At 35.4% G+C, this 16,375-nt stretch overlaps 1 protein-coding gene across 1 annotated transcript in view; it reads right to left on the bottom strand.

Moving 5' to 3' along the window:
- sv2ca (synaptic vesicle glycoprotein 2Ca) overlaps positions 1-16,375 on the bottom strand; it is a 71,374-nt gene that overhangs the window by 6,400 nt on the left and 48,599 nt on the right. The window contains exons 5-12 of the mRNA XM_015608127.3: positions 8,988-9,121; positions 7,185-7,274; positions 3,744-3,854; positions 3,553-3,641; positions 2,279-2,443; positions 2,039-2,172; positions 1,590-1,793; positions 1,034-1,193 (exon numbers count right to left, since the gene is read on the bottom strand). Of these exons, the coding sequence (XP_015463613.3) occupies positions 1,034-1,193; positions 1,590-1,793; positions 2,039-2,172; positions 2,279-2,443; positions 3,553-3,641; positions 3,744-3,854; positions 7,185-7,274; positions 8,988-9,121 (1,087 nt within the window). The remainder of the gene's footprint in view (positions 1-1,033; positions 1,194-1,589; positions 1,794-2,038; positions 2,173-2,278; positions 2,444-3,552; positions 3,642-3,743; positions 3,855-7,184; positions 7,275-8,987; positions 9,122-16,375) is intronic.

The raw sequence follows: 16,375 nt of genomic DNA, 5'->3' as shown, positions 1-16,375 counted from the left end.
TTCTGGTAAACTAGGGCAATATTAGCATGTAGCTTGTTTTAACACAGTAAAGGCACAGGCTATAGTCCGATATACTCACCTCTGAACAGATAAATGGCTAACACAGTTAGAGGGTAATGCTAATGATGTCCAGCAGTGCTAGTCAGGGTTAGTAGCAACAGGCTACAGTCTGATAATACTCACCTCTGAACAAGTAAATAGTGGTTAGCAGCAAATGCTAATGTAATTCCAGCCTCAGTAATGAAGAACTAAACTGAAACTCCTGTATAACGCTGTACATCAGCGGAGGGGCTTTACTGCTTCTTACAACCTGACTGATAAAATTCATGCATAAGGTGCACTGGATTAAAAGGCACACTGATGATTTTTGGGAAAATTTTTAAGTGCGCCAAATAGTGTGAAAAATACGATAATTACAATGCCATCTCAAAATAGTTATCTTGTTATATTAGGGGCAATAACTTAAGTGCAATATTCACTCTAACCACATGGCCTCAAGGCAGTTTTCCGACATGATAATGACCCCTGACACACATCTAAGATGACAAGAGTAAACACCTCTGGGGCATCCTCACACAGAAGGTGAAGGAGTATAAGGTCTCTAACATAAACCAGCTCTTTAACGTTGTCATGGAGAAGTATGTCCTGTGAAGTTCTAGTGAACTCCATGCCAAAGAGATTTAAGGCAGTGCTGGAAAAAAATTGGTGGCCACGCAAAATATTGACACTTTGGGCACAATTTGATCATTTTCACTTGCTTTGCACAGCAAACAGCAAAGTTATACAAGCTGTACACCGACTTCTTCACATTGAATCAAAGTGTCATATCTTTAGTTTACTCACATGAAAAAGTATAATAAAATATTTATAAAATGTGAGGGGTGTTTGTGAGCTACTGTGTCTGACCTAGGACCACATATGAAATTTGCTCAAATCTGATTTGACAAAAATAATAGAAACGGACCTGCGACATGAAAGACAGCATAAAAGTCCAAATATGTGCACATGATGTTTTCATGTAACTGGCACAAACCTCCTGTCTGTAGGATACAGTTCTGTAGTGACCACATCCAGTGAGTTCCAGGCAGAGATGCTCAGGCCATTGTACAGACAAAGCATGCCAATCATCATGGCCTCGCTGGTGCCGAACCAGAGGAAGAAGCAACTGATTCCAGAGAGAACCATGGAGAACCCTAAAAACAAACAAAACACAATCTGCAATTAGACATAAAAGTTCTTGAGTATCAGGACTTTATCAAGACGAGATCACGCCTCACCACTCTCTTAGACACATTTTAGGAGGTAGACACATTTGAGCCACAATTTATAGCAGTATATACACATCCAGCAGAACTGAAACTCAGGCTAACTAACCAGACTACCAAGTGTAAATGTATGTGCGTAAAATTTTATCATGATGCAATCCAGATAGTAGTCACATAAGTGACCACGTATAAAAACAGGATCTAAGACTCATATATTGAGTTTTATTAGAGCATGTCAATGGTCACATTCTATATCTTGTTTTGTAGGTGATGGCAATTTCTGTGTAATATAACACAAAAATGCAACCCAGTATTTGATCTTACCCAGCATAGATAAGCGCCCGATTTTATCCATGAGGAGCGCAGACACAATGTTCCCTGGTAGCACCGCCAGCGTCCCCAAGAAGTTGACGAAGTAAACCCAGTAGGCGCTGTAGTCGTCATCGAAAGTCATCTGGCAACCCGTCTTGTTGTGATGAAATGAGCTGTTTACGACTTTCGTGTTGATCAGTTTGGAGTCGTCAATATCTGTAGGGATGACAACTTGTTACCACGTGTTAACATCTTCTGATTCTAATGCCTGCACGTGTTAATGAACAATTAATAACAATTCGGTAATCTGTCTCGGTTTCAGAATAATAGATACTGTGGGATAATTGTGTTAATTTACTATGAACTCGGAATGCCTCTGTTGTTATCTGTGGAAATGTGTGGAAATTACTACATTTAAAATGTGTAATAGTTAAGGAGAAGGAAAAGTGCAGCGAGTGTACCTGTGTTGTAGAAGAAGGCATCAACAAAAGTGCAGTTTCGAAAGAAGGAGCCCACTGAGGTCACATCTTCAAAGTAGCAGTTCTGAAAAGTGGTGTTGATGAACGTGACTGACTTGAATTTCATATTTATGAACCTGTAAAAGTGGCAAAAAACACAATAAAGGCAATAAGCCAATAAGTTTGCTTGCCATTCAATAAAAAAACACTTTATTATTATCAGCAACGTTTTACTGTAAATACCTGTCATTGATGAACACTCCGTTGGTGTGTATCTGGTTCTCTAATGTGAAGTTGAACGTGAAGTCCTCAGTTAACTCGTTTTTGTGTCTCTGCACTTTGGAGGCGTATTCATCAGCCTGGAGGTGCTTGATGACATCAGGGAACCACACAGACAAGCCGTAGTATCTGCAGCAGAGTTCCACAGATCAGAACCCAGTTTTAGTGTCAGAAATAGGGTAGAAATAGAGTACAGGCAAGGCCAAACAGCAAGTATATCTCTATACAGCAATACAGTTACTATATCACACAATGTTTAAACACAGATATAACCAATTCCATTCCATGCTCAGATATGATTGTTGGATATCTTGATAGTTAATATTCATAAATGTGAGATTAAAAAGAAGAACAAGTACAAGCCAATGAAATGTAGCAATATACCTACAGCCTACAGTAAATCTGTCCGTAATATAAACAAATCTAGTTTCCAGTATTTTTTTTTTTTTTTGATTTAATGACCTTTATTACTTAGTAATAGTAATTTTTCTTTACTTAGTTGAGTAGTTCTTGCCATAATATGGATTAGAATATTACTCAAACGGGGTTATTCCCTGTATATCAACTCTACCTCTTCACAACTTTACAACTGATGCTCTCAAACACATTAAAAGACAAGAAATTCAAATAATTATTCACCACAGCTGTTAACTGAAAGCTATTCCAGGTGACTCTACCTCATAAAGCGGACTGAGAAAATAAAGGAAAAGATGTGCAAAGCTGTCATCTAAGAAGGAGGTGTTACTTTTTGAAGAATCTAAAATATAAAACATATTCTAGTTTATTTTTGTGTTTTTAATGTGTTTTTCTTCATAGTTTGTATGTCTTTAATATTATTCTACAATGCAGAACATCTTAACATTTTAAAATTGAAGGTGTGTACAAACCTTTGTCTGGTAGTGTATATTCAATTTAGGGCCACATTTGAAAGTGACACAAATTAGATATAAAAACTGGATTTGATAATCCATACAGCCCTAAAAACCCCTACACAAATTACATAACATACAGTTGCTACAAACCGAAGCAGTAAAAGAAACACTTTTCTTCTGAACAGCTATATATATATCTATCTATATATATCTATCTATATATATATATATATATATATATATATATATATATATATATATATATATATATATATATATATATAAACATGATAATGAAGTTGTGTTAATTATGATTTTTTTTCTTAATGATGGTATCTAACAAAACAAATAACAAATAACACATACCCGAATGACAGTGTGAACCATACAATGGCCAGCTTCACTGTGTTATCTTTCACTGGATAAATAAAACACTTCATAAAGTTCAACCAGATCTGCAACAAAACATAATTATAGATCAATATGATATAAACTAATAAAACATTAATAACACATTCAAGAGAAATCATAAAGAGAAATCAGACGCTGACACTCACTCCATGCAGTTCAGTCTTCATCCGGAAAACAGCCTTCGACACAACGTTACTAGACTCGGCCTGCATCTCCACAAACTCATCAATCTGCTTCGGGATCTTAATTCTGTTCACCTGAAAGAAAGTGAAATGAAGACAAATGCAAATCATGAGCCAATTCATGATCAGTTTCTCTAACTTTTATAACAGACACAATATACTCCATATTTCATTTTATATTAACAGTTTATTCATCATGCATACGAAATTCACAATAATATCAGAATTAAGACAGTACTGACAGATATACATTATACACAAATAGAACATAATTTATAAAATCTTATTGTGACTTTTTCCCAAATTAATTAATCAAATGAATCTCAGAAATTATCTTTTTGAATTTTGTCCCAGATTAATTTCCTTAGAATAGTGATCACAAGATCATCTCATGATAATTATGTAGAAAACAACTCTCTTATAATTGTTTATGAAAATTATCAAGATTATTAGTTATCTCAGGATAATGATCGCAAGATAATCATTATGTGGAAAACAACTCAGAAAATCACTTGAGATTTTCTTTTTCTTTTAAACTAATATCATTCCCAAGATAATGATGCTTTTTCATCAAAATGATCTCAAGATTATTAAATATCTCAGGACAATTTTCTCAGGATAATTATCTCAAGATAATCACTTATGTGGAAAACACCTCAGGAAATCACTTATGATTTGTTTTTCTTAAATTAGCATTAATTCCAAGATAATGATCCTTTTTCACATTTTTAAATCAAAATCAAGATTTGTAATTATCGCAAGATAATCACTTATGTGGAAATCACCTCAGGAAATCACTTAAGATTTTCTCTTAAATTAATTTTAATCAGAAGATTTTTGATCATATTTGATTTTATAGTTGATATTATTTTAAGATTATTAATTTTCTCAGGATAATTATCTCAAGACAACCACTTATGTGGAAAACAACTCAGGAAATAACTTGAGTTTTTTTTCTCAAATTAATATTACTCCCAACATAATGATCCTTTTTCTATTTTTTTCATCAGAATTATTTAAGATCATTAATTATCTCAGGATAATTATCTCAAGACAATCACTTATGTGGAAAACAATTTAGGAAATAACTTGAGTTTTTTTCTCAAATTAATATTACTCCCCACATAACGATCCTTTTTCTATTTTTTTCATCAGAATTACTCAAGGTTATTAATTATCTCAGGATAATTCTTAAGATAATCACTTATCTTAAGAAAATCACTTAGAAAATTACTTGAATTTTAATTTTATTAAATTTGTTTTATACCAAGATTTTTTCATCAAAATTACTTTAAGATTATTAATTATCTCAGGGCATTTTTATATATTTACAATATATTTACACCATCCATAGTTAATGACTCCAAGGTAATTATCTCAAGATAATTATCTCGAGATACTTAGAGAAAGCTTAAGTGCATTACTCACTCTGCCCTGTAGGTGGTACCAATACCTAATTCACTGTTATCTCCTCAGGCCCAAAGTCCGTTGTTCAGAGGTGCTGAAAGTCGTGTCTCTTCCTGGTTCTAAATAACTGGATCTGATATTCAGAACCTCAAACTGACTTTATCTTCCTCATGTCAGTTTACAGTGTTAATATTTTATCCTTTTCAATTACTTTGTATTTTTTTTCTTAATGTTTTTCAATGTTCTTAATTAAGTCATATTTCCTGATTAAATATTGTGTAATTATTTACATGCACTTATTGTCACCCCTTCTCTGAAGGATTAGAAGGGCCTCACTGCACACCACTGGTTGGAGAGCACTGAAAAACTTTGACACTTTAAAATAAGGGCTATACAGAAAATAGTTAAAACAGTTAGAATTATAGATAATAGATACACAACTTCCAGCACCTCTGATTTCTGCATGTAGAGATAATAGTGAATGAAGTATTGATGCAATGTACAATGCAGAGTCATTAGGCGGCTTAAGCGTTCCCTATACATCTTAAGACATTAATTTTGAGATTTTAGGATCATTAATTATCCCAAGGAAATGATCCAGATAAAATTTTATTAACATATCTGTTATGAGATCATTCATTTAAAGAACAAAATCTTTTTTGTACCATTACAGAGGTGTCGACCTACAAAGCACAACTAATTTGTTACGTTACTTAAATAGAAATGTCTATACTTTACTGGAGTAATTATTTTATTAGATGACTTTTTACTATCACTCCTTACATTTCCACACAATTATCTGAACTTTCTACTCCTTACATTTTAAAAATAGCCTTATTACTCCTATTTTATTTCAACTTGTTTTCATTACGGCTTCTTATCGTTCAAAACTAATTTTTGATTGTAGCTGGATGAGAAGTATAAACATATATCATTCTGACACCCTATTGGTTTATACCACTCCAGCAAGAACATACCAGACATATGTAGTCTAGTTTGAAGTTGATCTGTGCAGAGACTCAAGAGAACTTGGGAGAAATGTCCCAAATAAACTTCTTTAATATATTTACATTCTACTAAAATACATTAATTTACAATGGGCATATATGCAGCTGAAACAGGGAGCCTAGCGCATCCCAAATTCATTTTAATTGAACATTATAGTCATTACGGCCATAGGAAAAATGTATTTACATTACTTTTACTTTAATACTTTAAGTAGTTTTGAAACCAGTACTTACTTTTATAAAAAAAACGCTAATAGAGTTGATACTCCAACTTCTACAGAAGCATTTTAAACCCTAAGACCTATACTTCCACCTACAGAGAAATGAATATCAATATTTTTGTCACTTTTGTACCCATATAGAAAAGCTCATGTCCTTTCAGAGCTGTGTAAATTTCAGACTAATACTTGGTATAATGGTTAATAATGGTTGAGAATATTCACAGTAAAATATCTGCATCTATTCGTTTTACTGCATTTGTAATCCTACAGAAATAACAGTTCTATATTTCTGTGTAATAATAATGTAATTTTATAAATCCTGGTGTAATATCATCGGCACAGAGAGATAAGTACATGACAAATATTCCCATATCAGTGCATGTATAGCAACAGCCTACAACTCCAAAACCCATTACAAAGCAATGAGTGATTCAAATTTAATATATTTTGTGGAATGGGCCTACGCTAAAGCCTGGGGCACAGTGAGAAACGTGTGAGTAATGTAAAGTGAGTAAAGCTTAATAACAGCGACAAGCATTAAAGCTGGCTGTCATCTCTCTCTCTCTCTCTCTCTCTCAGCTGGGTCGTCACTGTGTCTGTTTGTGGAAGACACAAAACTGTCCCTTAAGGTTAAATAACAAGGTAGAAAAAGACAGCCACTGGAGGTCCTCTGAGCATTCAGACCACACTGTTGAGATAAGGAGCTTAATTAAGCCTGGCTGGGGGCTGATGGGCTTCATTTATCACAGCGAGGGATGCGTTGGACTCACAGTGAAGACTTTCTCGGGTTGTCCCCGCGCTCGCATGTTGGTGTCGTGGATCTGCTTGAGGATCATCCAGGCCTCGTCGTGCTTCCCCACCTGAGTAGGAAGAGGGAAAATCCGTGGGGAATTAACACGATCCAGTGACAGCCACCCACCTCCCTCGCCTTAAAGCTTGCAGACGGAGTCACGACGCGCCTGAGTTATGAGCTTCAAAGGGAGTCTCGTTCTTTGTAAAACGAATTCACAGTTGTTGAAACATAAAAAGTTGTTAAGAACATCTAAAAAGATCCACTATACAGCAACGCAGTGCAAAATTAATATACAACCTCCCCAAAAAAGGTAAGGAACAGAATGGAAAATGGTAATAATAAAAAAAAATGCATTTCTTATTGTATTATCTTTGACTTTTATTCGAGTGCAGTCAGTATGAATCAAATTTATTTCATTTAATACACATTGCATTTCAGGCTTTCTAAAAAACACAAAAAACGAAGTTTTGATAGTATTACATTTTCATACTTAAAGTTTCAATCTGATTTTTTTTTTAAAAAGATGTTCAAACACTTGAATATTATTTTACATAGCAAAATCTATGGAGGTAATTTGTGCCAAAATACAAAAGGAAATATGTAAGCTCCAAATTCAAACCAGAAATAAATATACATGGTTGCTTTATTATTCTTTGCAGTTATTTAAAAAATATTTTGCATTGATTTGGCCAGACTTTGTTTTTTGTGATTTTTTGTGAATTGTGTATTTTTTTGGTGGATTTTGCTGCTGGAATCTCTCACCCATGTGTATGCTTCTCTCTCTCTCTTTCTTGTGTTGGTTTTTGTGGAATTGTATGCATTTTTTGTGATTTTTTTTTTGTTATTTATATTTTTAAATGGATTTTTGTAGAATTTTTGTGATTTGCTTGGAGTTTTGTGGATTTATGTTGCTAAAGCCTTTTCCTTCTGGAATCTCTTGCTTATGTGTATGCTTCTACATGTATATAATCTGCTATTTTAATTGCAGATTTTATATTTTTGTGTAAAACCTTTGGCACAAAATTAACTCCATAAAAATCTCCTTCCCAATATTGCATTTATTTTTACTGTATGTAAAGAAAATGAAAATGATAGAACAAGGGCACTTCTGGGGACCAATCAGATTTTAGCAGGGGCCATTGCCCCCATGGCCCCACCCCTAGAATAGCCAGTTACACAATACATATTTCCACCTTAATGGATCATCCCAGATACCTTTGAGCCCAGAGTAGTCAATGTCCTAGAAAACTTCATGTGAAACAAAATTTGTGGACGTTGATTGAAGCCGAATATGCCTTTGCGATTTTATGAGATACTTTCTGCTGGAATTTACCAGAGGAAGAAAACATTTTCAATAGAAGCCAAAGTAAAAATCCTTTATGGGCATTTTTACTGGTCCATTCATCATGAAACACACAGTATAATAAACAACTTTCAGATTCAATTTATGTCAAAGAGTAAAAAATACGACAAAATGAAAGTTTTACATGACAGTGACAATTTAAATATTGATTGCTGCTATAATTGCAATTTAACTACTTCAGCACTTTAATCTAATATAATCTATAACTTACGCAACCTGTACTATATAAAATATACTATAATAATATTTAATGATGTATAATCACATATTTAGAATTTACTTAAATAAATAAATTCTGATATTTGCAATTCCTGAGTTCAGAGGTTTGCACATCTAGCTGGTGATGGATGTGAGTTCAGTTGCTCTTCCTATAAATCATACACACTCGCGCATAACCACCCAACTGAACCTGCTTACCTCCAAGTAGAACCTGGGGCTTTCAGGCATGAAGGTGAGGGCCACCACAGAGCAGACGCACGGCAGAGCACACACCACCACAAACACCCTCCAGCTGTGGAACTGGTACGCTGAGCCCATACTGAAACTCCAGCCTGAGGAACACAGAATGAGAAGCATGTAAAATGCTGCTTAAGCAAAATAAAATGAATCGCATTAAAGAAAAAAAAGAAGAAACGTGATTAATCAATGATGCACATAGCCTAAAAAACTGCTCCATAATGTATATACTGTACATAATTACACATATGTAGCTCATTAAAAAGTGTGTAGAAAGATGTTGTTTTTCACATTGTGAGAGCATCAATGATGTATGGAAAAACATACAATCCATTCACTCAATCAGCCAGAACGTTAAAACCACCTGCATATATTGTACAGGTTCCAATCTTGCCACCAAAACAATCTAACACATTAAAACAAGACCCCTGGAACACATCTGAAGGCATTCTGTGGTAGCTGGCACGAATATCTTTAAATAAAATCAAATTAAATATATTTATATAGTTCTGTCTTTGTCACAGAACACATATAAACTGCCTGTTATTGGTTTAAATGTCATGGCAGATCTATTTGTTTTAAATTGATGTGAAGCTGAAAGACAGACTGAGGGTTAAGAATAGGGATGCACCGATACCACTTTTTCCTTACCGTTACCGATACCAGCTTTTCTGGTATTGGCCGATACCAAGTACCGATACCGATACCAACTGTCTTATCCTGAATAAGATATAATAACCTAAATGGCTGCTCTGCAGTTTCTGCCTTTTTTGAAAGATCTGTTAAGATGATTGGCTGCAGTAGATAATGATTGACAAGAAGATCCTGTTGTGGACTTAAAATTATTCAACATTTAATGATCAAAATATGGTAAAAACCAGGAAAATCTATATGCGCTTTTCAGATTTTCTATTTAAATTTTTAATTACAAGACATATATGCTGTGTTCCTTTAAGAGCCCACAGCCCCCAAAAATTCTTGTCTGTGACAGAATCCAAACAGAACTCAAAACACAGTGTTTCTGACCCCTTTCTCCTCTCACACATGATTAGGTACGCTAAAACTATCTTTCACCCCACCAACAGTCTATTTTCACACCTTGTGCCAGCATCATATAAATAGCGACACAGCTTCTAAATAAATCTATGCTGATGGGTGTGGTGGTCTGGAAGTGGGGTGTATTTTAATGTAAATTTCTGGCGTATTGCTATCTTGGCAAATGGAAAACACAGGAGCGCCACTGACTGAAACACGCCTAGGCCGTCAAACGTTCATTGCTATCTTGGCAGCACATAAACCCCCACTCATAACACACACAAGGACACACAGCAGTGCACAAACCTAACTTTTGCAACAACAACAACAAACAGTATAAAAATAACATTGCTGTTGCAGCTCACGCATCTTCACAGCATGAACAATCAGGTCAGTTTTCTCTGCTGCGAAGTGCAGAAGTGCTGCATTGTTAAAATACCAATCCACCAAAATTAAAGTGCACCTGTTTCTTAAAGGTAATGTGAGGCAAATGACATGCAGATTGGTACGCACAAGGCATACTTTTCCCGTCGTTATGATAGGAGCTTGCCTTTAGATCTCTAAAATAGGACCCACAGTGTTAACCGTGTTAGTTTTTATTAGTGACGCTTCGATGTGGGAATTCTGGGCTAATGCCAATATCTGATATTACACAAGTCATGGCTTAAAGTGTTTTTTTACATAATTTACATAATTTTACACAAAACTCAAAAAATGGGCCAGACAAAATTAGTGGTACCCTCTTAATATCTTCATATTTGGTTGCACACCCTTAAAACAAAACTAAAATCAACCGCTTCCTATACCCATCCACAAGTTTCTCACACCTTTTCTCTTACAAACTGCTCCAGGTCTCATATTTGAAGAACTGTCTCCCAACAGCAATTTTAAGATCTCTCCACAGCTGTTAAACGGGATTTATATCTGGACTCATTGCTGGCCACTTCAGAATTCCCCAGTGCTTTATTTCTAACCATTCTATAAATGCTTTTTGAAATATGTTTGGGGTCATTGTCTTGCTGGAAGGCCCAAGACCTAGAACGCAAACCTTGATATTTCCTTGTCTTGTTTCAATCCCAGGTTTCTTTCTTCAGCTTTGAGGAAGTTTTTACTTGCCACTTTTGCTTCACGTTGCTCACGGATTTTACGTTTTATGAGTTGTTTATGAGCTGTTACAATCAGATTTCTATAAAGCTGCTTTGCAACACCATCAGTTATATGATGCTGAAACATATGTAGAAGCCATTTCACCATGAAATGAGTGGATATTAATATAGTATCATGCATAAACATCTGCAATGTGAACTCAATGTGAGACTGGTAATATGGCGGTAGTTGATATTTTGCGGTCATGTCTAACTATTTTAGAATTTTTGGAAATGATTTGCCATTAATCACAACCAACACTAGTATTTATTATTATTATAGTATTATTACAGCATTATACTCATACAGTAGCACTACAATAATTCTTATCATTATTATTAGTAGTAATGTATTACTCTACGTAGCCATTAGGACTGCAACTAATAATTATAAGTATTTTAGTAATCAATTGTTCTGTTGATACGAATGTTTTCAATTAGTCCTTTTGTTAATTACTCAACAATTAATTCTGTCATCTCTTTTTTCTCTCTTTATGATAATGATATCCCAATATCGCACATGATATTGGGGTATTGTATATTGATATATCGCACAGCAATATCGATATATCACACACCAATATCGGAATAGCACACATTGTTATCAGGATATCGCACATCAATATCGGAATGTCTCACATCAATATCGGGTTATCACACATCAATATCGGGATATTGCACATCAAAAACAGGATATCGTACATTAATATCAGGATATTGCACATCGATATCAGGATATTGCACATAAATATAGCCATATCGCACATTAATATAGGAATATCACACATCATTATTGGCATATTCAGTGTCATTATTAATATCAGGATATTGTCCATCAATATCGGAATATTGTCCATCAACATCGGGATATTGTCCATCAATATCGGGATATTGTCCATCAATATCGGGATATTGTCCATCAATATCACAATATCACACATCAATACCAGTATATCGGGATATCGCACATTGAAATTGGGATATCGCACATCCTATTTTTTCCATATTGTCAACCCCCTAGGCTAATTAAATATGTCTTTATTTTAAATTAAGTATAAATTTGACCATGTTTTGATCAAAATTTACTAAACATTTTTGTAATTACTATATTGCCAGGAATATTTATAGTACTTGACATTAATTGACAGTAGTCTAAATAAAAAGAACTCTTTTTTGTATGTTATTTATGTATTAATAAGTACACTATAGTAATAGTATTTTCTTCCTTTTGTATTGTGCTTCAGTTATAAACGACATAAAAATTTGTTGTCGATTTTGTCAACTAATCATTGCAGTCGTAGTAGCTATAGCACAAAAACAGCACACAGTGGTGGGAGGTGGCTCCTGTTATGAATAGGGGGCACAAGATGCATAAAGAATCCAATTCAATAGAACACGCCATAATCTATTTTTCTGCTATAAATCTCAAACAACCCCCTTTAAACTACCTCTCTGGTCTATACTGGCCAGTAAAGACCAGTACATATTATATAATACCAGCCTCACAACCAGAAAAGTTGACTTAGGCTTATAAAATAACGCCTATATGAGGTGCAGAAGTGAGTTACACTGTGAAATTTCAGGAGAAAATGTAAAGTGCAGGTCTATAAACAGGTTCCTGCTGCAGCTAACTGCTCTCAGGATTCAGTAATTGCTTTTTCTCTCTAAAGCTTTTTGCATTTCAGCTAGTTTGAAAGTCATTTCCGTGATTTAAAGTGGTGTAGGAGACTAATGACAACATTAAAGTGTAAATGACCTGTAAATATGGCTTTATAAGAAAACACCCCTGCTTGAGCTGAATTAGCCTAGTTATACTGCGGCTCTAACATATCCAACCCATCCAAATAAAAATTAAATCCTCTACATCTAGCCATTAAAATAATTGTGATTTTTAACTATAGCTATAAAAGAAATTTAGCCTTTTATTTAGAGCAGAATTATATCCCTCAACAGCATCGTTACAACGGATTTATATCATTTTATGGTCTCTCAGAATTACATTAATACACTATACTGCCACTAGGAATCTCTGTGCAGCACTCTGTGCTTTCCTGACTGCTAGCCTAGTCACTGTCACTTTTATGCACATAAGCTGTTGCTGGCTACATGAAGATAACTCTTCTGCAAAATGCAAAAAACAAACGAGCTATTTTAGTGCTTAAGTGCAATAGGAGCAGAACATTGATTATTTGAGAGTATTAACATCTCCCTCATCTGCTGACTTGCCCCAGACTGTAGTTACAGATCCCTCCTTCAGACAAAGCACAGTGCTGGTAAAACCAGCAGACCGAAATGGCAGATCTTCAACTAATCTAGTGGGTGGGGCACTGGTGGGGGCTGAAAAGTGAAGAGTGGTGCAAAGATAGTTCAATGCAGGTTTCCATATTGTAACATCACAACAAGGGAGGATCCGAACGGCTCATAGAAGCATATAATTAATCGCACCAAACTTGTTCAGCTGATTCACAGAAAACGGATGGATGAATTGGAGTGTTTACAGGGACAGCCAAGATCCGAGTGGAAATACAAAAATACAAAAGCACGCAAAAAGTAAGTTTCTTATAATATGTCCCCTTTAAAACTTTTTTTGCCCTGTTTACTTACATGGGATTGGATGAGGTTAAAAGCGCTAGAGACGTTTTGGCTTCACTCCTGAACTGCTGCGTGTTAGTCCAATCTTATATACACTAACATGGCAAAAGGGGAACTTGCATTCACCCAAACCTGCATACATTGTGAGGTTATAAATTGTGCGTGAGCTTAAACACATTCCTTCCTCAAAGATGATGTTTCTCCACTGTCTTTCCACTTTTTAATAATGCGTTGGTCAGTTCTTCACCCGATTTTAAATGTTTTCTCTGCTTGATGCATGCCAATAATTTGCCTCTACTAAAACAGATTAACATATTTTCCACGACCACAAGATGAGTCTTTTCACATGGTTGTTTAACAGATGAGAAGCTACTCCCTGCATCAGTTAGGGTTAAATAACTTGTTGCTAGCGGAAACATGAATCACTGATGCAGTAATTATCCAATGGGAGGCTCTTAACTATTTGCTTAGTTAAATCCAAGTGATTACCTGTTTTTAACCAGGCAGCATTTATTTTAGATTTGATATTGACATTTTTCATACAATCTTTAAACAATAAAATAAACGTAAAATAAATGTTTTTGAAAACAATGAAAATAGAAAAAATATATACTTAATCCAAAACACAGATTCAATTTTAAGCTTATTACGCTTCTTTCTCTTCTTTTCATAACTTTTGTGTCCTTTTTGTTTTTCTGCCACCACGACGATGTTGTTCCTTCCTACGACAAATTCCTCCTCCAGGCAGCTGCTGAAAACTGTATTTATATTTTTTGGAAGAATTACCATAATACTAATCCACTGATGTGTGGGAGGAGAGGGGGAGGCTTCTGAAGGTGGGAGGAAAGGAGGAGGGGGGTGTTAATGCAAGAAAATGACAGCTTTGAATAAATCCACTGACATATTCAAATAAGACTTTGATAAATGCGCCGATTATACATAGATGCCTGGATTAAAAGAAGTGCTGTAAAGACATGGAGGGTGATGGCTGATGGGACTGTTTAAGCCTGCTGTTAAAGAATCTGCATGTAAGGAATATGTGGGATGTAAAACAGCGCTGTTTAAGATAACTGAACGTGAGAGGTGTGTAAACGTATGCGAGTGGGATGGAGAGCCTTTTCTGTGCATAAATGTGTAGAGGTGGTGGTGTGGTGTCTTGACAACCTGAATGTCTGATGAGTACAGTCTCTAGAATAAGAATACGGTGGCTTGCAAAAGTATTCATACCCTTTTTACATTTTGTCACCTTACAACCACAAGCTTAAATGTATTTTATTGAGATTTTAAGTGATAGATAAACACAAAGTAGAGCATAATTGTGAAGTCGGAAAAAAATTATATATGGTTTTCAAAATTTTAATCAAATACAAATCTAAAAAAGGTGCGATGTGCAAAAGTATTCAATCAAGTATTCAAAAGAGCTACCTTTTGCTTTTGCAATTACAGCTGAAAGTCTTTTGGGGTTTGTCTCTACCAGCTTTTCGCATCTATAGACTGAGATTTTTGCTTATTCTTCTTCACAAAACAGCTTAAGATTAGCCACGTTGTATGGAGAGCGTCTGTGAACAGCATTTTCACTATTTTTACTATTGCCACAGATACTCAATGGGATTTAGTTCAGGATGTTGACCAGGTCTTCTTAAATATGATCTGGCTGCATGTTTAGGGTCATTGTCTTGCTGGAAGGTCTCAAGTCTTTGCAACCTCCACCCTTCTTCCAGGATTGAAGAAGAAAAAGCATCCCCATGGCATGGTGCTGCCACCACCATGTTTCACAGCTGGGATGGTATGTTCAAGGTTATGAGCATGATGTGAGTGTTACTTGTAAGTAATTACATGATTTCTGGAGGCAATTGTTTGCACTGGATTTTAGGAGGATGGATACTTTTGCACGTCACACTTCAGATCAGATTTTTATTTGGTTATTTGCCTACTTTATGTTGGTGTATTACTTAAAATCTCTATACAATACATTTAAGTTTGTGGTTGTAAGATGACAAAATGTGCAACAGTTCCAAGGGGTAGGAATACTTTTGCAAGCCACAGTATGTATGGAGGCATGGATGGCCTATGGATGTCCTCCCACGGTATAAAAACACGCTGTGTAATACATAGGTAGAGTCGTGCTCAGAGGGAACTAGTGCTGCTGTAATTGCCTTCTGTGTGAGGCGGCAGCAGCCAGACCCAGAGGGTTCGTGTTTCGCCCATGTCATTGGAAATCTCATTATGTGGATTATGTACATAATTGAGTCAGCAGCAGCCGGCATACCTGCACTGTTTTAAAAGGCTTGCGTATATCAGACAGCCAGAGCTGCTGCCAGTGTAACTGCTCCTGCTGTTGCTGCTGCTGCTTCTGTACACTGATGCTGGAAGAGGGGATTAAATCTGACTCACACTCACGCCAACACATGCATATACTACGTATATGTGCACAGAGTACTGAGACATTGAATCGTGTGTTCAATCCCTTCATAAAAGAAGCACGAGCACACCAGAAAAAATAAAATAAATAAAAAACAACAACCCTACATTCATTTCTCAAAATCTAGGCAACTGTGTCACGGAAAGTGTGGAAAG

The sequence above is a fragment of the Astyanax mexicanus genome, chromosome 22, assembly GCF_023375975.1.
Source record: "Astyanax mexicanus isolate ESR-SI-001 chromosome 22, AstMex3_surface, whole genome shotgun sequence".
Taxonomy (NCBI): domain Eukaryota; kingdom Metazoa; phylum Chordata; class Actinopteri; order Characiformes; family Acestrorhamphidae; genus Astyanax; species Astyanax mexicanus.
Note: the sequence above shows the minus strand (reverse complement) of the source record. Positions and strands in the feature narration are given on the sequence as shown.